Source organism: Mytilus edulis, chromosome 6 (assembly GCF_963676685.1).
Source record: "Mytilus edulis chromosome 6, xbMytEdul2.2, whole genome shotgun sequence".
Taxonomy (NCBI): Eukaryota; Metazoa; Mollusca; class Bivalvia; order Mytilida; family Mytilidae; genus Mytilus; species Mytilus edulis.
Window position 1 is genome coordinate 13,152,304 of NC_092349.1, and position 20,580 is coordinate 13,172,883.

The 20,580-nt window shown below is 32.2% G+C and overlaps 1 protein-coding gene across 2 annotated transcripts in view; it reads right to left on the reverse strand.

The window, feature by feature from the left end:
• LOC139527165 (sushi, nidogen and EGF-like domain-containing protein 1) overlaps positions 1-20,580 on the reverse strand; it is a 75,340-nt gene that overhangs the window by 43,423 nt on the left and 11,337 nt on the right. Inside the window, exons 5-11 of one of the 2 annotated variants that reach the window (XM_071322472.1) lie at positions 20,368-20,490; positions 18,698-18,808; positions 17,931-18,043; positions 17,624-17,711; positions 15,929-16,021; positions 14,066-14,166; positions 13,215-13,579 (exon numbers count right to left, since the gene is read on the reverse strand). In XM_071322472.1, coding sequence (XP_071178573.1) covers positions 13,556-13,579; positions 14,066-14,166; positions 15,929-16,021; positions 17,624-17,711; positions 17,931-18,043; positions 18,698-18,808; positions 20,368-20,490 — 653 coding nt within the window. In that variant the 3' untranslated portion in view covers positions 13,215-13,555. Of the gene's footprint in view, positions 1-13,214; positions 13,580-14,065; positions 14,167-15,928; positions 16,022-17,623; positions 17,712-17,930; positions 18,044-18,697; positions 18,809-20,367; positions 20,491-20,580 lie in introns of those variants that run through there. The other variant, XM_071322473.1, reaches the window with a different exon arrangement.

Here is a 20,580-nt window from a genome sequence, read left to right on the forward strand (position 1 = left end):
TTGTCCCTCGTAGAACATTTATTGCACTCGCAAGCTCGTGCAATATAAGATTCTTCTCGGGACAATATTCCCCAATATTCATGCAATAACCCTATATTATACTTGTATTGTAATGTCTTAATGTTGACCCAGTCACTATGAACCCATTACTATACCACCATATCTAAAAAAAAGTTTGGGTATACTGTTTTACATCTGTCCGTCCGTACGTCGGTTCGTCAGTAAGTTCGTCCGTCCATCCCATGAATATTTTGTTGTATTTTTCTCATGAACTACATTACAAGGATTTCTAGGGTTTATTAAAGTCATCTATACCTAGTCATCCGTTTTCAGATTCATCACTCAACAATTTCCAGTTTACCGAACACTTTTCAAATGTTAGCCAAGTTGAAAATTTTCGTCACATTTTTCACAGGAACTACAACACAAGGATTACTTAAATTTGATTTTGAGGTTTATATAAGTCAGCTTAACCGTGTGGTGCTTTTTCAGATTCATAACTCGAACAAGTTCCTGTTAATACCGATAAATTTTGGCGGTGGTATCATCAGTCAGCAGTAGTTCAGATTTTTCCTTGGTTTTCTTGATTTATATGTTCTTTATAAAACCTGTAATTTGGAAAATGAAATATTCTATTCTGTGTTAGACTATATAAAGATTTCGAATTGAGTATATAGAAAGTATTCGAACTACCTATATGTAATATATACGCGGAGTTATTTCTCAAAATATATTATAACATACACGTAATAATACAGACAGACAAATTTTATAAATGTATTTTCATCGCCTTCAAGAAGGTAATGACCCTATATAAAATAACAGCATTGTTACTTTTATCGGCTTTCCTAATGATTAATGATTCATCATTTAACAGAGAAGAAATGCCAGACCTCTGTGAAAGACTTAGATTTTTTCGAAATTTTCGAATTTGAATTGAAGATAGTTCGTGCTTTGTTTTGAACAGGTAATTTTCAAGGGTGTTGCAGGTTAAAGGTGGCGTGTGGCCAGGTTTAACTCGGAAGAGATGAATTTCATCCAAGTTACCATGATATAAGTAACGACATCTCATTTTTCTGGCTAATTCATCAAAATCATGTAATAAGTCCTGCTTTGCCCTTTTGACTGACGGTGAAGGAATAAATTTCAAACCTCTGGATAAAACCAATTACTCGTCATCAGTTAATTTTCTATGCGAAAGATTAACAACCTGTTTTCTAGCTTGTGATAGCATAAATTTTAGCTAACTTTGCTGCATTGCAGCTTTGTTTTTCAGCCTTCGTTTAGGTTTATTTCTTTTAGAATATTTCTTATAATGTCTAGCCATATCTGTGATCACAGAGACTAGTATCTGAGAGACTTTATCAATGCAATATCAACAGAACGAAATGTTAGGAGGCGTGGTGTATTTGCCTAAACTGATTTTCATTGGCTCTGTTACCTCTGTAATTATGTTAAGAGTAACACGTACTTCAATACAAACCAATTTAATGGAAAATATAAACTCCAAAATTACATTATAAATAAAAACAATAAATATTATTGTTTGTCTTCACTAGGTATCAAAGCACAAGTTATTTAAAAAAAAAAACAATAAAAAATTTATTGTTTATTCCAAATTCTGATCATAAGAAAATGCAAAAATAGCTTTCTATTAATGTGTCCTTATCATCAAATGTTTCGTTGGAAAAAGCTACCTGTGTGCTTTATCTTTCCAATGATTTAACATGTGGAATATCCTCAGTGTTTCTCTTTAAACATGATGATATATGCATTTGGTTCAGAATCTGTTTTCAACAACATGTTAGAAGTACTAATGTTACAGTAACGCTAATTATGTGAATCAGACAGGATTGACCTTAGGTGCCGTACTTCCTTTCCCGAAACAATAAATTACTTTTTGAACTGAGTAAGCGAATTGTTTGAGTGACATTTAACATATGTTATGTTTGACAGGCTTTTCCGTCGTAATGGCATCGCCAAAAATATTTATAGGAACAAGGTTAATTAGTATCGAATTCCAGAAAGATTAGGAACACGGATCACCAACTAAATGATGATACAAAGGAAGGTGCCAGTGGGACACAGTCCCCAACGCAAACTTTGTATAAAAGTGACACCTAACATCCACGTATTCTTTGTATATAAATGACACCTTATATCCACGTATTTCAACATCTATCCAAATCCCGAATGCAAATACAAACTTATTCGGAAGACTCCATATACATAATACAATATAATGGTAAAAAGGATGCTAGTATTACTAGACTTGTAATTGCTTACAAACAATCCCTTGTATCATCATTTAGTTGGTGATCCGTGTTCTTAATCTCTCTGGAATTCGATGCCAATTAACCTTATTCCTATAAATTTTGTCAAAATAATTTTGGCGATGACAATACGACGGAAAAGCTTGTATATGTAACATATGTTAAATGTCACTGAAGAAAATTGCTTACTCAGTTCAAAAAACTGATTTATTGTTTCGGGAAAGGAAGCACGGCACCTTTTGGAATATCCTTTCTGAATCACATGATTGGTTTCATCTTCATTTTAGAATTTCAAAACATTCGAATGCTGAAACAAGTTTTCTGGAGTAAATGCACAAACTATCACACTAAGTAAGAAAACAACTGAGGAAATTCCTCAAGTGAAGTCCGAGGAAACACAAAGTACACAGGATGTTTTTTCCAAAGCAGCATTTGATGATGATGACGTTGATTTTTCACTGGACGTCACGGACATCAAAGGCACACAAAAACGTGAAGAAGAAAAAACTGGCGATGACTTTGCTGGGATAATATCGACAGCAGTGAAAGAACTCAGATCTAAAATGGAAATCCGGTTTGCTATAGCAAAAGCAAGGGAAGGCCTGGCATATGGATTACAAGAAGGAACTAAACACATTTATTAAAAAAACAGTTGTTGGCATGACACGGGTTATGTTCTTCTCATATATGTTATGATGGTATGATACTAAACCCCTAACGGAAAGGATTGTGTCTGATATTCATATGATGAAATCATAATCTTTCAATCAGTTTAATTGAAGTCTGGAGCTGGCATGTCAGTTAACTGCTAGTAGTCTGTTGTTATTTATGTATTATTGTCATTTTGTTTATTTTCTTTGGTTACATCTTCTGAAATCAGACTCGGACTTCTATTGAATTGAATTTTTAAATGTGCGTATTGTTATGCATTTACTTTTCTACATTGGCTAGAGGTATAGGGGGAGGGATGAGATCTCATAAACATGTTTAACCCTGCCGCATTTTTGCGCCTCTCCCAAGTCAGGAGCCTCTGACCTTTGTTAGTCTTGTATTTTTTTAATTTTAGTTTCTTGTGTACAATTCGGAAATTAGTATGGCGTTCATTATCACTGAACTAGTATATATTTGTTTAGGGGCCAGCTGAAGGACGTCTCCGGGTGCAGGAATGTCTCGCTACATTGAAGACCTGTTGGTGACCTTCTGCTGTTGTTTTTTCTATGGTCGGGTTGTTGTCTCTTTGACACATTCCCCATTTCCATTCTCAATTTTATTGAAGTATTTGTTTTGTTTTAATATAATTGGAAAAGAAACTCAGCCAATGAAAATCAGGCAAATACACCACGCCTCCTACATTATTGTTTTGTTGATATTGCATTGAAAATAGTTTTTCAGCCAGTACTAGTCTATGTAATCACAGAAATGGCTAAACATTATAATAAATATGCTAAAAGAAATAAACATACACGAAGGCTGAAAAATAAAGCTGCAATGCAGCAAAGTAAGCTTAAATTAATGTTTTCACAAGCGAGAAAACACGTTGTCAATCTTTCGCATAGAAATTTAACTGATGACCAGTATTTGGTATTATCCAGTAAGTTGAAATTCATTCCTTCACCGTGAGTCAATAAAGCAAAGCATGATTTATTACATGATTTCGATGATTTAGCCAGGAAGATGAGATGTCATTACTTATATCATGGTACCTTGGATGAAATTTATCCTTTCAGAGTTAAATTTTGACACACACCACCTTTAACCTGCAACACCCTTGAAAATTACCTGTTTAATACAAAGTATGAATTATCTTCAACATGTTCAATGCAAATTCGAAAATTTCGAACATTTTTAAGTGGCTCACAGAGGTCTGGCATTTCTTTTTTGTTAAATCATGAGTCATTAATCATTAAGAAAGCTGTTAAAAGTATTAATGTTGTTATTTTAGATAAGGTCAATTATCTTCTTGAAGGCGATCGCCAATTAAATACACAACATTACACCAAATTGGAAAATTTTGACATAAAAGCACTTAGATGTAATACCAATACATATGTCAGAGGCATGTACACCAAAAGTGTTATAGATTACTCCACACTTAATAATACCTTAATAATGGTAATCAATTGATTATGGGCCTGGGTATACGCATACCTTGCCTAAAATACACAGATTTAATGATTCGGAACTAGTAAAAATCAATAAATTTGGGTTTAACATTGATAACATAATGCCGCCATGTCGGCCAATCATATCTTAGATTGGTACTGTCACAGAATTTATTGGACGCTATATCGATTATATTTTACTACCTATGATACAAAAACAACACACTTATATAAAGGATACGTCTGATCTAATTTTATACAAGTTGGAAAGAAATTAAGCCCTAATGCAGATTGCTGGCTGTGTAGTTTTGATGTAGTATCAATGAACACTTATTACAGGATTGATGACTTATTATCGGCAGTTAGCTATAGATTTTCGTTTGATCAGTTTGATAAATCAGATTACAAAATCAAATGCCCACCAAAGGTTGTTTTAATATATATCCTCAGATCAATTTTAGAGAACAACATTTTTGATTTTAATCGACAGCTATATAAGCAAACAATAGGAGCCGCAATAGGAGCCGTGCCTTAAGCCCGCAAATCTGTGATATACTCATGTATAAAATTATGAAAGAAATTCTTTCATAGTTTGAACATAGAAAAAATATATTTTGCTATGGAAGTTATCGTGCTGATATTATATTAATATATCACGGCGATTCGAAGGAAATAAAGGATTTGCTAGAGGTAGCAAATAATCATCATCCAATCCTAAAATTCACACTAGAATTCTCATCTAAAGAAATAAATATGTCTTGATGTTAATATTTTGAAAGGAACCAGATTTTCTCATGAAAATGTTTTAGATGTTAAAACACACTTAAAACCGACAAATGCCTTCTTTTATCTAGATCGTGAAAGCTGTCACAGTAGACATGTGATTGCAGGGTCTATCAATGGCAAAGTAAGCAGATACATTAGAACAACAATTAATGATGTTGATTTACAATATATTTTGTTACAGTTCAGATTGAACTTAATAAAGAGATGATATACGGAGATGAAATCGAAAAGTACATAACGGAGGCATTATGATGTAATAGATCTGATTTAATCAGAAAAAAAGGCCAAACAAAACACAAAGGAAATTCCTTTAGTATTGGCAACGAAATTTAATCCATGCATTCATAAAATAAAACAATGCATTAGTAAACATTGGGATCTACTAAAACAGAATGCAGTTTGCAACGTAATATTTTCAAGCAAACCAATAATAGCTTATAAAAAGCATACAAATATTGCAGATCTATTGACAACGACATAAGTTGATAAAGGTAAATCCCTGATGATGGCGGGCCTACAATGCTTAAACCCCTTCATAAATGTTATACATTTATCATTAGCATATAATACAAAAACCGCCGAAACACTATATTAGTTTCGGATTGTTGTAAGAAATAACAAGTCTGGTAATACTAGCATCCTCTTTACCATTATATTGTAAATTAATTACAATTGAATACTATGTATATGGAGTCTTCCGAATAAGTTTGTATTTGCATTCGGGATTTGGATAGAATGCGTGGATGTTAGGTGTCATTTATATACAAAATATAGTTAAAAGACAGAACAGCTACATTAGAGATAGTGGGGATTTCAAATATAATATAGAAAATTTAAGGCCTGATCGGGATTGCCTCTTAGTTTCTTTTGACTGCACCAGCATGTATACAAACATGGAGTTCAATAAACTCATGAATTATGTTGGACGGGCTTATAACAGTGCAGTAAAAGAAGATTATCCGATAAAATTACCTAGCTGTGAAACAATTAAATCGTTAGTATCGACAGTGTTGAAAAACAATTATTTGAATGTAATGACCGATACTTTATACAGAAATTAAGCGCTAGTATGGGAAGTAAATGCAGCCCAGAAATTTGTGATATTAGAGCATTCGAAGTTATCAATGAAATTATTGAAAAATATACGTATAAAAATAAGATCTTATTTTACGGAAGGTATAGAGATGATGCGTTTATAATAGCTCATTCATCGCGAGAAGAGGTTGAGGAGTTTTTTAAAATAGCAAATGATCATCACCCTTTATTGAAGTTTACGTATGAAATTTTAAACGAAGAAATTATTTTTCTCGATACAGTCGTACATAAAGGGTTGAGGTTCAGGAACACCGGTATCCTGGATATAAAGAGCTACACCAAACCTACTAATACGTTTCAATATTTAGACAGGACGTTTATGCATAACCAAACAGTCTTCTCCGGATTTATAAAAGGGCAAGCTATTCGCCACCACCGAACCAACAGCAACACGCAAAATTTAAAAGATGCACTTCAAAAGCCATCTTAAGCAAAGGGGATATAAGGACCATGAAATACTTCGTAACTGTGAATCGGCTCTCAATATCAGAATATAGAACGACCAGAGTTACTCCGCTTTAAACAAGAATCGGACAAGCAGATACCACTAGTATTTGTAACTAAATATCACTTCTCGTTAGGAAATATAATAAAGCTTTACGAAAAAAATAAAAAACTAGTTCGCAATGCGAAATGTAGGGAGCTATTTCCAAAACCACCAATTGTGGCGTATGGAAGACATCGGAACTTAAAAGAAATACTGACTGGATCGGTAGTCAAAGCTTAGTACAATATGATGGATTGGGTCAGGAACCCTGATGAAGCACCCACCCTTCAAATGAGCCACGGAACATTATAGAGTTTGTCCTAATCTGTATTGCAGAAACACGATGTGTTGGGTTCTGGAGAATAGGCAAACGTGGTACTTCCAGACATTCAACATATAGGTTACATTTGAACTACTCAAATACAAAATATATATTGTTGTTTTTGAACCTTTTGGATGGTAAAGTTGTTCAATGTTTACATCACCTTTTATTCTGAGATGGTTTAGTAAAAACAAAATATCCATAAAACGAACAATGATCAAGAAGGACAAACAATCTACAAAACACTGCACAAGAAAAACCTTAACGAACCATTAACACAACGTTGACATATGATATAAAAGTTAGAAATCATTTCTAAAAGTTAAAACTTACCGAGTATCTTTTGCGTAGATTTAGCACCCATCTGAAGAACAACAAGTGCTGCTATGCAAAACCATAGACACATATATATTGACATCTTTTTGTGTTTTTGCATCCTTTGCAGAATTCTTCTAAAGTGAGCCATTTATACACTTTTTCTAAGCAATAAAATTAATTTGTGAACAAAATTATCCTTTTGACAAATAATCTTTTTGAAATCATTTAGCAACATGTTTCTCTTTGTTTATTCATTAAGAGAACATTTTCGACTTATCGTTCATGTTTATATGCTGAATTAATCAAATGAAGAGAATTTAAACATATGAAAAGTAAAATCACAAAAATACTGAACTCCAAGTAAAATTCAAAAAGGAAACTCCCTAATCAAATGACAAAATCAAAAGCTCAAACACATCAAACAATTGGAGAACAACTGTCATATTCCTGACTTGGTACAGACACGTTTGTTCTGTAGAAAATGATGGATTGGACCTGGTATTATAGCTAGCTTAACATCTCACTTGTATGACAGTCGCAACAAATTACATTATATTGACAACGATATCATGCGTCAACAAAACAATATTAAAAAAATGTCAAAAACAAACCAGTCACCATAATCTTAGCCACTAACAAAACATAAAAATATGTAACAAAGAAGCACAAAATGTTGATAGTCCTGGGAATAAAATTTTAGTACAATGTATCAAAATAACTTATCATTATCAATGTAAAATGAGATCAAGGTCAGATTAATCACCTTATACTACCTTACCAATCAAGTTTCTCACTAAGGAATGTTTCAAAGTAGATTGACAAACATACAATTGCCAAAACTAACCTAAACAATTAAAGAATACAGAAATGAAGGGAACCCCTTCCCTACCTACCCCCCAGAAATGTATAAAAATGACATATTTGAGGATTTACTTAAATGGTGGAAGACAAACGAACCTAAACTACACATCGCCATTATAACTTTTACCAGATATTAAATCTCTATATATTTTCCTTTGTACAAATTGATACAACAAAGTCAATATACCTTTTTTCTTTCACCAGAACGTACTGATTACCAGAACTCTGGATATATATATACAAAATCAAGTACTTTATATCTGAGAAACATTTTTTTTCGCCCTCCTTTTAAGATTTCGTGCATGTTTTTATAATCAAAACTATAATCAAAAAGTGTCTAGTCCACCCGATTGATTTGATGTATGAATTACCAATTTGTATTCGACATGAATTAATATTTTTCTCCCTGTTGAAGGCCTCATTGAGAATTTGCCTCATTGAGAATTTGAAAAAAACACCAATACAAATTTTTTTTTGAGGATTTTCGTAAGTTTTTAGTGCGTTTGTGTTGATTTTGTGTCATGGAAAGATATATTTTATTCTTTTTGTTTTTTTCTATGTTAAAATCTGTTGAATATCAAATTTTAAACAATACATATCTGGTTCATGCTTTATTAGTTTTAATAACATAAAAGCAACACATAAAATCGGAAAAGCGAGAATATGTTATTTACGAAAACCCCCACATTTCATCGATTTCAAGACTATATAATACATGTAATAAACATGATAAAGAATGATACATACGTAAGAACAATTTAAAAACAAAATGTCTTTTGTTTGACAGAAAAGTCTTTATTTCCTATAAATTTCTGGATTGTTGATTATATTTTACTATAAAACTTCAGGGCCGATTTTTCGGTCCTTGCTCACTCTTTCGTGCAAGTATCGATATCTCCGCATGAGAGATTGATGAATTTTACAAGTTATTCTATATCTTGAGATCGTTTGCATTTCTTTCTTTACGTATTTAATATATAGTTTGCATGGTATGATTAAAGGACATTCAATCTGATCTTATATTGTTTTGAGTGTGTAATTTTTGGGATATGTAACCAGTTTTATGCACGATAAGGAACCTGTTGATATAATATACTGTCGTCCCAATCGTCCCAAAGGGGATCGACCCTAAATGAATGTCAATGATATTCTTCATAATCATAGATGTTATTATTTTTTGGATGCAATAATTCTGAAATTTTCTCATAAGTATTGAGAGCACGTCTTACCAATTGTCGTCTGTCGTCGGCCTTATAGGTAACTTTTACAAAATCGTTTACTCTGAACATACCGAGACAATTTGGTACAAAGGAGTAGGTCCAGTAAGATCCCTTTTTGGCCCCAAAATAAAGCAGTTTTACAAAATTGTTAAAATGTAAACTTTCAGTTATTTATTGGACAGTAGAATGCTTCTGCTACATTACTATGGGCTGTTTTTGACAATACAATGCACATATATCGGGAACTAGCACCATTAAGTCATGCTAAATTACCAAAATTTTCACAATTTTAGCATTTTAGTCAAATTTTACACGGTTTCCGTTTAAAACGAAAGTGGCCGCATTCGTGTTCATCCTTAATATTAAAATGTAAGTTGTATTTGATGATAATACATAACATATATAAAGGTTGAGGATGAACATGGATGCGGTCACTTTCATTTTTGACAAAAACCATCCGAAAAGTGACATTTTCGGCATATTTGGTAGATTTTTTTCATATTTGAGCTTGAATCGGACCGTTTTTAATGCCTAATCACATCAAATCTTTCTCATAAACTAATTGAATCAAATGAAATAGACACTTAAGTGTTTAAAAAGTGGTCAAAATCTTTCGTCAGATAAACCTGACATTTGAGGCCAAAATCGGTCCCTACTCCTTTCGGGAATTTATGGTCCGCAATGCTCTCACGTATTAAATTATATTCCTTTTATCATACTCGGCTACACACATTTTTGCGGTATCTAGTCTAAAAAGATGTACCATGACGCGACCAGACAAACAATTTGGCCGGCAATCCTATAAATAGAACTAAGGGTATAATACAAGTCTTTTATCTTGAAAACCACTATAAAGAGAGAAAATATGATTAGATCCTTAACAAATGATATTATACAAATAAAATCGATCGATAAAATATTAACCTCATCTTTAAAATTAAATCAAACATACGTAGAAATCAAAACAAGTGCAAGTGCTCGATATCTATTCATTTTTATATGTATATAGGGTTATATGACCGTTCACAATTTTCGGATGCAGGATTTATTCCCCACGAAAACAATTTTGGTTTGAAATTACTTTCACAGGGGATTCCCTGTTTTTCCCACATAAAAAAGACCTTAGATTACGCATATTCGACTTTCATCCTTTCTGGGGGTACACTAAACTATTTATCACACATATCACGATATATAAAAATCGATATATTGATCAAAAAGCATTTTTATTTTTTTGTTTTAATAGTAAATTATATTCTTTCAGCACTTTTTGAAATTGGCCCTACTGTGAAAAAAACCATCTGGGGAAATTGGCCCTTTCTCAAATTTACAACAAACCTATATATGGCTTTAATGAATTATTTCTAAATCTAATAGGACAAAAAAAAAACGGTCATTAAATCACTGAAGCGAGTCTGGGTATGTGTGTTGTAACTCCCTGTTAGATAAAGCTAAAACATTCTAATAAATCTGTAGCTTGCATGAATTATTTCGTAATTAACCGATAGAAAAAAATGGCTTAATTCTATTAGTTCTCAAATCCAGCATTTGCCATTTTTAATTTATATGTTGTTCTCGTCAGCTACCGTCAAATTCAAAGTTGACACAAATGAAAAATGCCAAAGGGAAATGAGAAAACGGTCAAAGACACAGAGTTATTCATAAAATTTAATGTGTTAAATATCAATAATATAAAATTTGACTGCTTCTAACATTTATTATAGAATATAACTGATATTGTAATTACTATGCAATATAACATTTTTGTTCGCTTTGGGGATTCCGTATATCGTCAGATTATCGGAATTCCAATGGGGACTAACTGTGCACCACTTATTGCGGACCTGTTTTTGTATTGTTATGAGTTACAATTTATGACAAAAATAAGCAAAGACCCATCGAAACAACATCTGATAAACAAATTTAATAATACTTTTAGATATTTGGATGATATTTTGGCTCTCAATAATGACGACTTCAGTATGTATATTAATGAAATTTATCCTGTTGAACTTACTTTAAATAAAGCTAATACTAACAATGACCACTGCCCTTTTCTCGATCTTGATATCTATATCACTAATGGAAAGCTGAATATTTTTTTTTTATGATTTTTCATTTCCTATCGTTAATTATCCGTTTTTAGATGGTGACGTTCCCTTGTCACCATCTTACGGTGTTTATATATCTCAACTTGTACGATTCGCTCGTGTATGTAACAATGTTTTAGATTTTAACGAGAGAAATTTATGTATTACTGAAAAATTATTACACCAGGGTTTTCGATATCACAAACTAGTCAAAACATTTACTAAATTTTATCATCGGTATAAAGACATCATTCGTAAATATAGCTCAACATGCAGACTTCTAATACGTTCAGGTATTTCACATCCAATTTGTTATGGTAATATTCTTTATAAAGCACAAAGGTGTCAGTATTCACCTCAGAAACTTACAAAACCTTTGAATAGACTTATTAAGAAGGGATATAATTACGATACTGTTGTCAAGTCATTAAAGATTGCATATTTTGGCGTTAATATTGAGTCACTGATAAGGTCTTTGCATCGGAACTAAACACATTTATTCTAAAAACAGTTGTTGGCATGACACGGGTTATGTTCTTCTCATATATGTTATGATGGTATGATACTAAACCCCTAACAGGAAGGATTGTGCCTGATGTTCATATGATGAAATCATAATCTTTCAGTCACTTTAGTTGAAGTCTGGAGCTGGCATGTCGGTTAACTGCTAGTAGTCTGTTGTTATTTATGTATTATTGTCATTTTGTTTATTTTCTTTGGTTACATCTTCTGACATCAGACTCGGATTTCTCTTGAACTGAATTTTAATGTGCGTATTGTTATGCGTTTACTTTACTACATTGGTTAGAGGTATAGGGGAAGGGTTGAGATCTCACAAACATGTTTAACCCCGCCGCATTTTTGCGCCTGTCCCAAGTCAGGAGCCTCTGGCCTTTGTTAGTCTTGTATTATTTTAATTTTAGTTTCTTGTGTACAATTTGGAAATTAGTATGGCGTTCATTATCACTGGACTAGTATATATTTGTTTAGGGGCCAGCTGAAGGACGCCTCCGGGTGCGGGAATTTCTCGCTACATTGAAGACCTGTTGGTGACCCTCTGCTGTTGTTTTTTATTTGGGCGGGTTGTTGTCTCTTTGACACATTCCCCATTTCCATTCTCAATTTTAATGTTGTTCATTTATTGATAAACCACGGGGTCCAAACGTTTACACAATATACATAAATAGTTGCAGTAATCTTAAAAAAAAAAACACAACGGTGAACCGATCTCAAAGAGAACATGCCATGTATCCACAGCACATATTTGCGCCTGTCCTACACCAGGAACCTCTAGTCTATGTTAGTATTGTGAGTTTTTAAAATTTTGGTTCATTTCTAAGTTCTGTAGTTTAGTGTGGCATTCATTTCGCTAAACTAGTATACCCTATATATTGTTGGGGAATCCAACTGCAGCACGCTTCAAGGGGTTAATTTTCTCGCTGCGTTGAAGACCCATCGGCGGAGTCTGCTGTATATGCTCTCGTTGACACATTTCTCTTTTATCAATTCTTTATCGTATAATCATACCTCTTTACAGAAACAATTATATTACACAAAAGGTATACATATCATTCACAACTTACCATGTATTCAAATTGACAATAATCATGATAATGGTTATGTCCCAAATAATGGAATGTATTTTTTTCAAATACAAAGCCCAAATTCCAACATTTTTAATGAATTTCTAATAGTTTTTAAAGTTACAACGTAGTCATATAACTGAAGAAGGCAGATCAGAAATCGCTTCGATCACAATTATCTGGACTCAGATGTTAAATCATAACTATAGGCGTATTCAGTATTAGTTCAAATAACTACAATATACAAAAAGAGATCATTAAACTAGGCCGAATGGTATAAAAACACAGTTTCTATTACAAAATGGTACTGCAAAGTTACTACATTGTATTACAACTAAAGTTATATAAGGAGGATCATAAAGGAAAATCTGTTATCTAACAGCTTGGAAGTTCAATGACGGTCTGTTATCGTGTATGGCTAGTTTTGTTTTGCACAGAGAATCTGAAATGTAAAATAAAAAAATTATAAAAAACTGTATCAGATATTTTCTGGTGCGTCTTAACGCAATTTATAATTCCTTATAAAATTGTCTTTAAACTATAAAATCTATTTTATTCTAGATATATAATTGTTTACTCCAATGAGACCGTTTGACTACTGAACTATTAATTGTTATTACAAAGTTTTGAGGGAAAATGACTGAAATCTACATTACCCAAGTTTTACAGTCACCATTACATAGTTTAACCGATACGATTATTTGTAGATCTCTAGAACATTCTTCTCAAAATTTGTCATTCCATTGCAGTCATATTCCAAGCATACCCAAAAATGTCCCAACAATTTAGCAGACGCGACATAAAGCAATCATCAATCAACAAAGATCCTCATCTAGTGATATCAACAATACAGAGAAATATATCATTTATAAAAACAACATGTACTCCAGAAGATAATAGTACAAAAAGACGTAACATATATAAATACCTGTATCTCACAAACGCATTTTCTTTGAGTATGACATGTTCTGTAAATTAGATCGTCTCCTGGTTCATATGCAACACAGTCTGAATTAACACCATTGCTATCTGAAAAATAAGATTGATTTAAGCGATGAGATCTTTCGTAGTGTTAGTACGAACTGTAATTAACCACTATAATGGCACAGGTTTAAGAAAGAAAAAAACTATAACAGAGGCCATTTCATGTTTCAATACTGAAAAAAATAAAATAACTTTCAAATTGAAGATATTTTTCACGTTTTTTGGCAAAGTGTTCATTACTTTTATCGGCTTTAAGGTCAGTCTCAGAATTGAATGCGATTACACATGAAACCATACGCCTATTAGTTATATCAAAATGGACTTCTTGTTATATAAAGTTGTAGTCAATTTACTTGCAATCCCAAATGCATATAGAGATAAAATTATCCATTTAATTTTTTTTGAATTCTTTATACAACTTTCTTGGAGCAGCGAAGTAACGATTGCGAAAGAAATAAATGATGGTCCTTCAGTTAAAGATTGAAGTAAAGCACAAAATGTAGTTATTAGAAAAAAGATAACGCTTTTGATTTTTTTCCGCGAATAATTGTGCTAATCAGAAATCCCCTGCTACTGGATCCTATGTCTTTAATTATATCGTGAAATACATAACACTGAAATGTGGAGATTGCCATACCATTTTTACAGATGAAAACATGTAACCTTTCTCACTTCCAATACCACTCTAAATATAACAATTACCAGAAACGTCAAGTCAGGTTGAAGATTGAGTCAATTAACCCACATAAACAAAACATGGCCGATACAGTGAGATTCTGAATATATTTATGTTTCAAATTGTTAAGGTGGTTACCAACACCTTGGCTAATATTAATTTGGCTCGTTTAATTTTCATAAAACTTCGACAATTCTTTACCTTGACCCTTTAACAAAAATGTAAAAATTGATGACACCACTTTATCAGAAAAAATCCATTGGTGATTTAGAAGTTTGACAAACACTTATTTTGATCATTGAATATTTCCTTTACAATACATAGTGATTAATAAATTTAGCTGATTTTTAAGAGTTAAATCTCTGCAGTATTAGGTACCACCTTAAATCCGGACAATAAGATCAATTGTATTTTAAAGAGCAATTGTATCCGTGTACAACAGCCTCATCGTTTTCAATATCAATTGAAACGGTTTATCTAGATGTCGTTTGCCAGGAATTCTGGTGTTAGGGGCCGTCTTACACTTGCAGTGGGGTGAGTGTTTTGTTTTTCTCCATGTTGAAGGCCTCATTGTGACATATAGATGAAGAAAAGCTATGCAATAAAAGCGCTGTTCCTTAACCTTTTGTGTGTTTTTTGCTGTGCATGTAGTGATTTGTGCATATGGATGGATACGCTATATCTTTTTTTGTACTAGTAATTTAAATAGTATTTAGGACCAATGACTCCGGTTAGCTTACAATATTTAAGTAATGTAAGAAAGATTAACTTATGAATGCACTGTTCCGTAATGTTACCTCACGATGCGATTAATCTGCACCCAGTCTGTATACACAGAGAAACAAACTCAGTTTTCAGCATTTAATCTTTGCTATATGAGCAAAGCATCTATATCAATATGAATAAATAATTCTGAATTGTTGTTGTCATTTTTTCCTCCTATTTTGTAATGTTTTTCAATTTGACGTTGGCGATAATTTCATTTCTAATAATCGAACTATTGTAAAATTATTTGTGTACACTGGTAACTGTCTTATTTTTAAACGTATGCTATTTCCCCTGATACAATTACCTCCTTTTTTCTATAACTACACACCCTTTTCTTAGACAAATTGAAGTCTAATGACTCACCAGCTGAAAGAGTTAATGCGCCTAAAGATCCAAGTTCAAAGGTAGGCGTGCCTTCAGAAGTCTGATCTGAGGCACCAGTCCAATATTTGTCGGCTGCAATGTGAATAGGAAGTAAGTAAGTCATTGTATAGACACATAGTCCGAACATTTATTTACGAAATCGAAAAAAAACCCCGACATTGTCCATATACATGTAACAAATCATCAAAAATATATGCATGTAACAACTAGTAATCTTTGTTTTAAATATTCCTCTAAATCTTAACAACTCTGAACTATTTAATGCTCAATATACCTACGAGGAATTTGGGATTCGAGTAGGTTTAGCTTATACAAAATCAAAGTCAAACTTAATTACAGCTGCTATAATCTCATTAAGGAAATACAAATGAGGTGAATGAAACTCAAAAGTTTTTGAAATAGTTTGAAAAAACACAACGTGAGACCAGGAACGCAAACTGAAAAATACTCTTCTCCTTCTATATTTGAACAAGCCGGGATGCAAATCATCACTCTCAGCCAATATGTTGAAAACGAACAAAAAAAAAACAATCGTTGAATCAACAGATTATATGACAATTTTGGTGTCTATAGATCTACGACAAGTACAACATATTAAAAGTTTTAGACGCTGCAGACGAATCGTATCGATCAACTAATTCATGGTTGTGAATGTGACATTATTTACGGGTCGCCGAATGGGACGCTTGTGGTTTTGTACTCGAAATTCAATTTTGTACTGACAAAAGTGAGATTTGTTCAACAAAAATGAGTTCAGAGTTTAATAAAATTTGTAGCATACTACAAAGTTAAATTCTGTCATACAAAACTATCTTTCAGTGGACAAAATTTAGTTTTGTCGTGACAAAATTCATTTTTGTAACACAGACTTTACTTTGGTACCTAATTTGAAAATTGAGCGACAAAATGCAAATTAGTTTAGTTTGGATTCTTTGAACTAATTTGCAATCAAAATTGAGATTTTGTCACAAAATTAAATTTTGTGTTTATTTTTGTGTAGACAAAATTGAGTTTTGTTAAACAGAAGTGAAAATTGTCACAAAAGTCTATTTTGTGTCACAAAAGGGAATTTTGTCTACACAAAAATAAACACAAAATTGTCAATGGTGTTCGTTTTTCTCAGTCTTTAGTGTTTTATATAGTGGTTTGTGGAACCTCTTGTTCAGAGGTTTTCGTTGATTCATGTCTGTCTACTGTCATATTAGTTTTTCAAACATTGTTTACTTATAAATAAATCTTTTAGTTTTCTTGTTTGAATTGTTTTGCATTTTGTCATGTATACGTCTTTTATAGCTTACGAAACGCTATGAATTTCGCTCATTTTTGATGGCGTATTTTTGAAGACCTTTAGGTTACTTACATTGCGTGCACTTATCATTGAACACTTGTTGAAAGTTGTCTCATTGTCAATTCCGCCACATCTACTTATCCGTTTTGCAGTCATCGTTTTTTTTATGTGATGGCGTTGTTAGTTATTTTAGTCTCATCGGTATATATCTTTTTATGATATGTTAATAAATATATTAGACGACTGTTCTGTTCGATATATGCATGTATTTTGTACTAGAATATTTATTAGAATGGAACCAAGCCCATACGAATGATATGCAACCATTTTCATATTCTGCAATAAATTTAGATATGCATCAATAGAAGACAAAATAGTGTCTTTACCTTCTCCATCCAGAACTTGACCAACAACAGTAAGCTCCGTTGGAGTATTTGGTTCCCAAAGATACGCGTCTCGTGCTCGACACTCGAACTAAAACGAAATAAGAAATTATTCCTTTATGCAAAAGATGATCATTATTTCATTGTATTCAAATACCAGTATAATTATCAAAACAGCGTCATATTAAATAAGTACGAAAAAACATAATTTTTTTTATTCAAACATTAAATCGTGAAATAGAAATCTTATAAATGGTTTCAAAAATACACTGGCTATAAAAATAAAAATGAAAATAAAAAAATATTATACCACTGCACTAAGCCAACCAGTTTCCGTATCACACGTATAATAGCAATTTCTACTACCCGCGGGTATCTCGGTAAAACCTGTAGGGCATGTACCCATTGGCCACTGACAATTGACTGAAAACATAATTAGTGTATTGTATTACTTTTGATAAAATAAATTGGTGATTTTATACCACAAAACAATACACCTATTTGGAGTCATTTTACCTATACAATAATAAAATTAAGTTTAAAGTACAAAGTAAGAAAGAAACAAAAACAAATAACTATATTGTTGAAAGACAGTAGCTTTAAAGAAAATGTAATTAACAACACTACGCCTCTATACTGAATTGAACATAGTATTACTCTAAGAATACTGGCAATGCAAATAGGAAACATATTCCGTTTATTTTTTCCAGTATTAATATATTCATACCCTCAAATTATTTCATACACAGCTCACAATGTATATGTTAAACGTTACGTAAAATGTATTTATGTTTTAAACACCAAAAGATAAAAAAAAAAGAAAAAGGAAAAAAAAAACAATCAAAAGAAATTATCATGCAGTAGCGAAATTGAAATTCAGAACACGATCGATATTGAATGTATTGCTATTTTTATTATAAAACATGAAACCCTTGCACAATTATTTTAAGTTAAAAACTTACAAGCATCAATTCTAATAACGTAGTGCACATAATCTACAGATTGGACATTGTTCAAATGAACATTTTCTTTAAAGACTTTAATGTTCTTTATAAAGTATACATGAAAACTATTTACCATCACAAAATGTTCCTTCAAAACCAGTTACACATGTGCACACCGGAAGTCCTTGGCTATCAAGGGTACATTGTCCATCGTTTTGGCAGGGATTAACGGTACATGGATCCACTTACGTTCAAATAAAGTAAATGTTTTAAATACACTGATTAACAAATATAAAAAATAAATAAAAAAATAGCATAACAACCATTAAAATAAATTATAAAATGCTATAGCGTAAAACATATCGTCTCCATTTGATTGACTATAATAAGAAAAATATTTCGCGCATTTATCATTGAGATTTTTGAAGAAAGTTTAAAATGCGAGATTTATTATTATAGTGATTACAGTCTGTCCCAAAGAAGCTATGAACATATTTTGAACATATCGGTTAGATTAATGTCGTTTGTGGTTTTCAAACTGTTTTAATTCGAGTGTCACCGATGAGTCCTATTTCTGAAGTTTTAAATGACAAGCCTGGTATCTTTGATATAGGTTTAGGATGACAAAAAGGGATATTATTTCAGCATCCATGTATTGCTTAATTCATTAAAGTCCTTGAGAGTAGTTCTCAAATACTGATTTACTGTTCCCAATTATAATTCAAACGTTGCAATGAACAGTGAATGTCAGGAACTGTTCGCAAACAGATATCTTTTGTATTAATCAATCTGGTCTTTCGTTTTTGTTTATGTGCTTTGTCAATATACCTTTTTGTTTTCTTTGTTGACATAATTGTGTTTTTATTTATAGTGAATAAGAATATAACGCAATGTTGACTGCTGTACCCCTATTTTTGACAATTTACCTATTATATCTGTTTGCTTTGTTCACATATAATTGTCAATATAATGGAATTTTATGAGACTGTCATACATGCAAGAAGTTTAGCTAGCTTTAAAACCAGATTTAATCCACCATCTTCTTCACAAGAAAGTGCCTGTACCAAGTCAGGAATATGACAGTTGTTATCCATTCGTTTGATGTGTTTGAGCTTTTGATTTTGCCATTTGATTAGGGACTTTCCTTTTTGATTTTCCTCGGAGTTCAGTATTTTTGTGATTTTACTTTTTTCATAGCAAACAATGCTATTAAACTTTGAAAAAATTCAAAACACATTCGAAAAGTATATTTTTGCAAAACAGAAAAGTAAAAGTTGCGATATTTACAGTTATTATAAACAAACGCTTTGATTGCAAGATTGTCTGTATCGAGTCAGGAATATGACAGTTTTTATCCATTCGTTTGATGTGTTTTGAGATTTTGAGTTTGCCATTTGATAATGGACTTTAGTTCATTTTTGGGGCCCTTTATAGCTTACTGTTCGGTGTGAGTCAAGGCTCCGTGTTGAAGACCGTACATTGACCTATAATGGTTTACTTTTACAAATTGTAACTTGGATGGAGAGTTGTCTCATTGGCATTCATACTACATCTTCTTATATCTACTTCCATTTTGAATTTTCCTCGGAGCTCTGTATTTTAGTTTTTTTTCTTTCTATTACAAAAGCATAGTTTATATGAACATTTAAAAAGATCAATTTTGAAACATACAATATCTATTTAAATGGAACATGCTTCCATAAACTTCAATAACCTTTATCTTGAAAGCTGTTAGGTGTGATTGAACCATTGAAAGTCAGTTATATGCATCCTTGTGAATAAAATAATGTTTTAAATTCAAACCTAATACGTCGCACTGATCTCCTGTATATCCTTCTTCACAACAGCAACTGGCACTTCCATCACTATTTATTGAACACGTGCTTTTTGCTGGACATGGGCTCGGGTCTGCTTCGCATGGGTTGTCTATTCAATTGTTTAATTAAAGTTTATATTTTTTTTATATTACTATCGCCGCTTTTATGAGTATACTATCAATACTGTCGATCAATTACT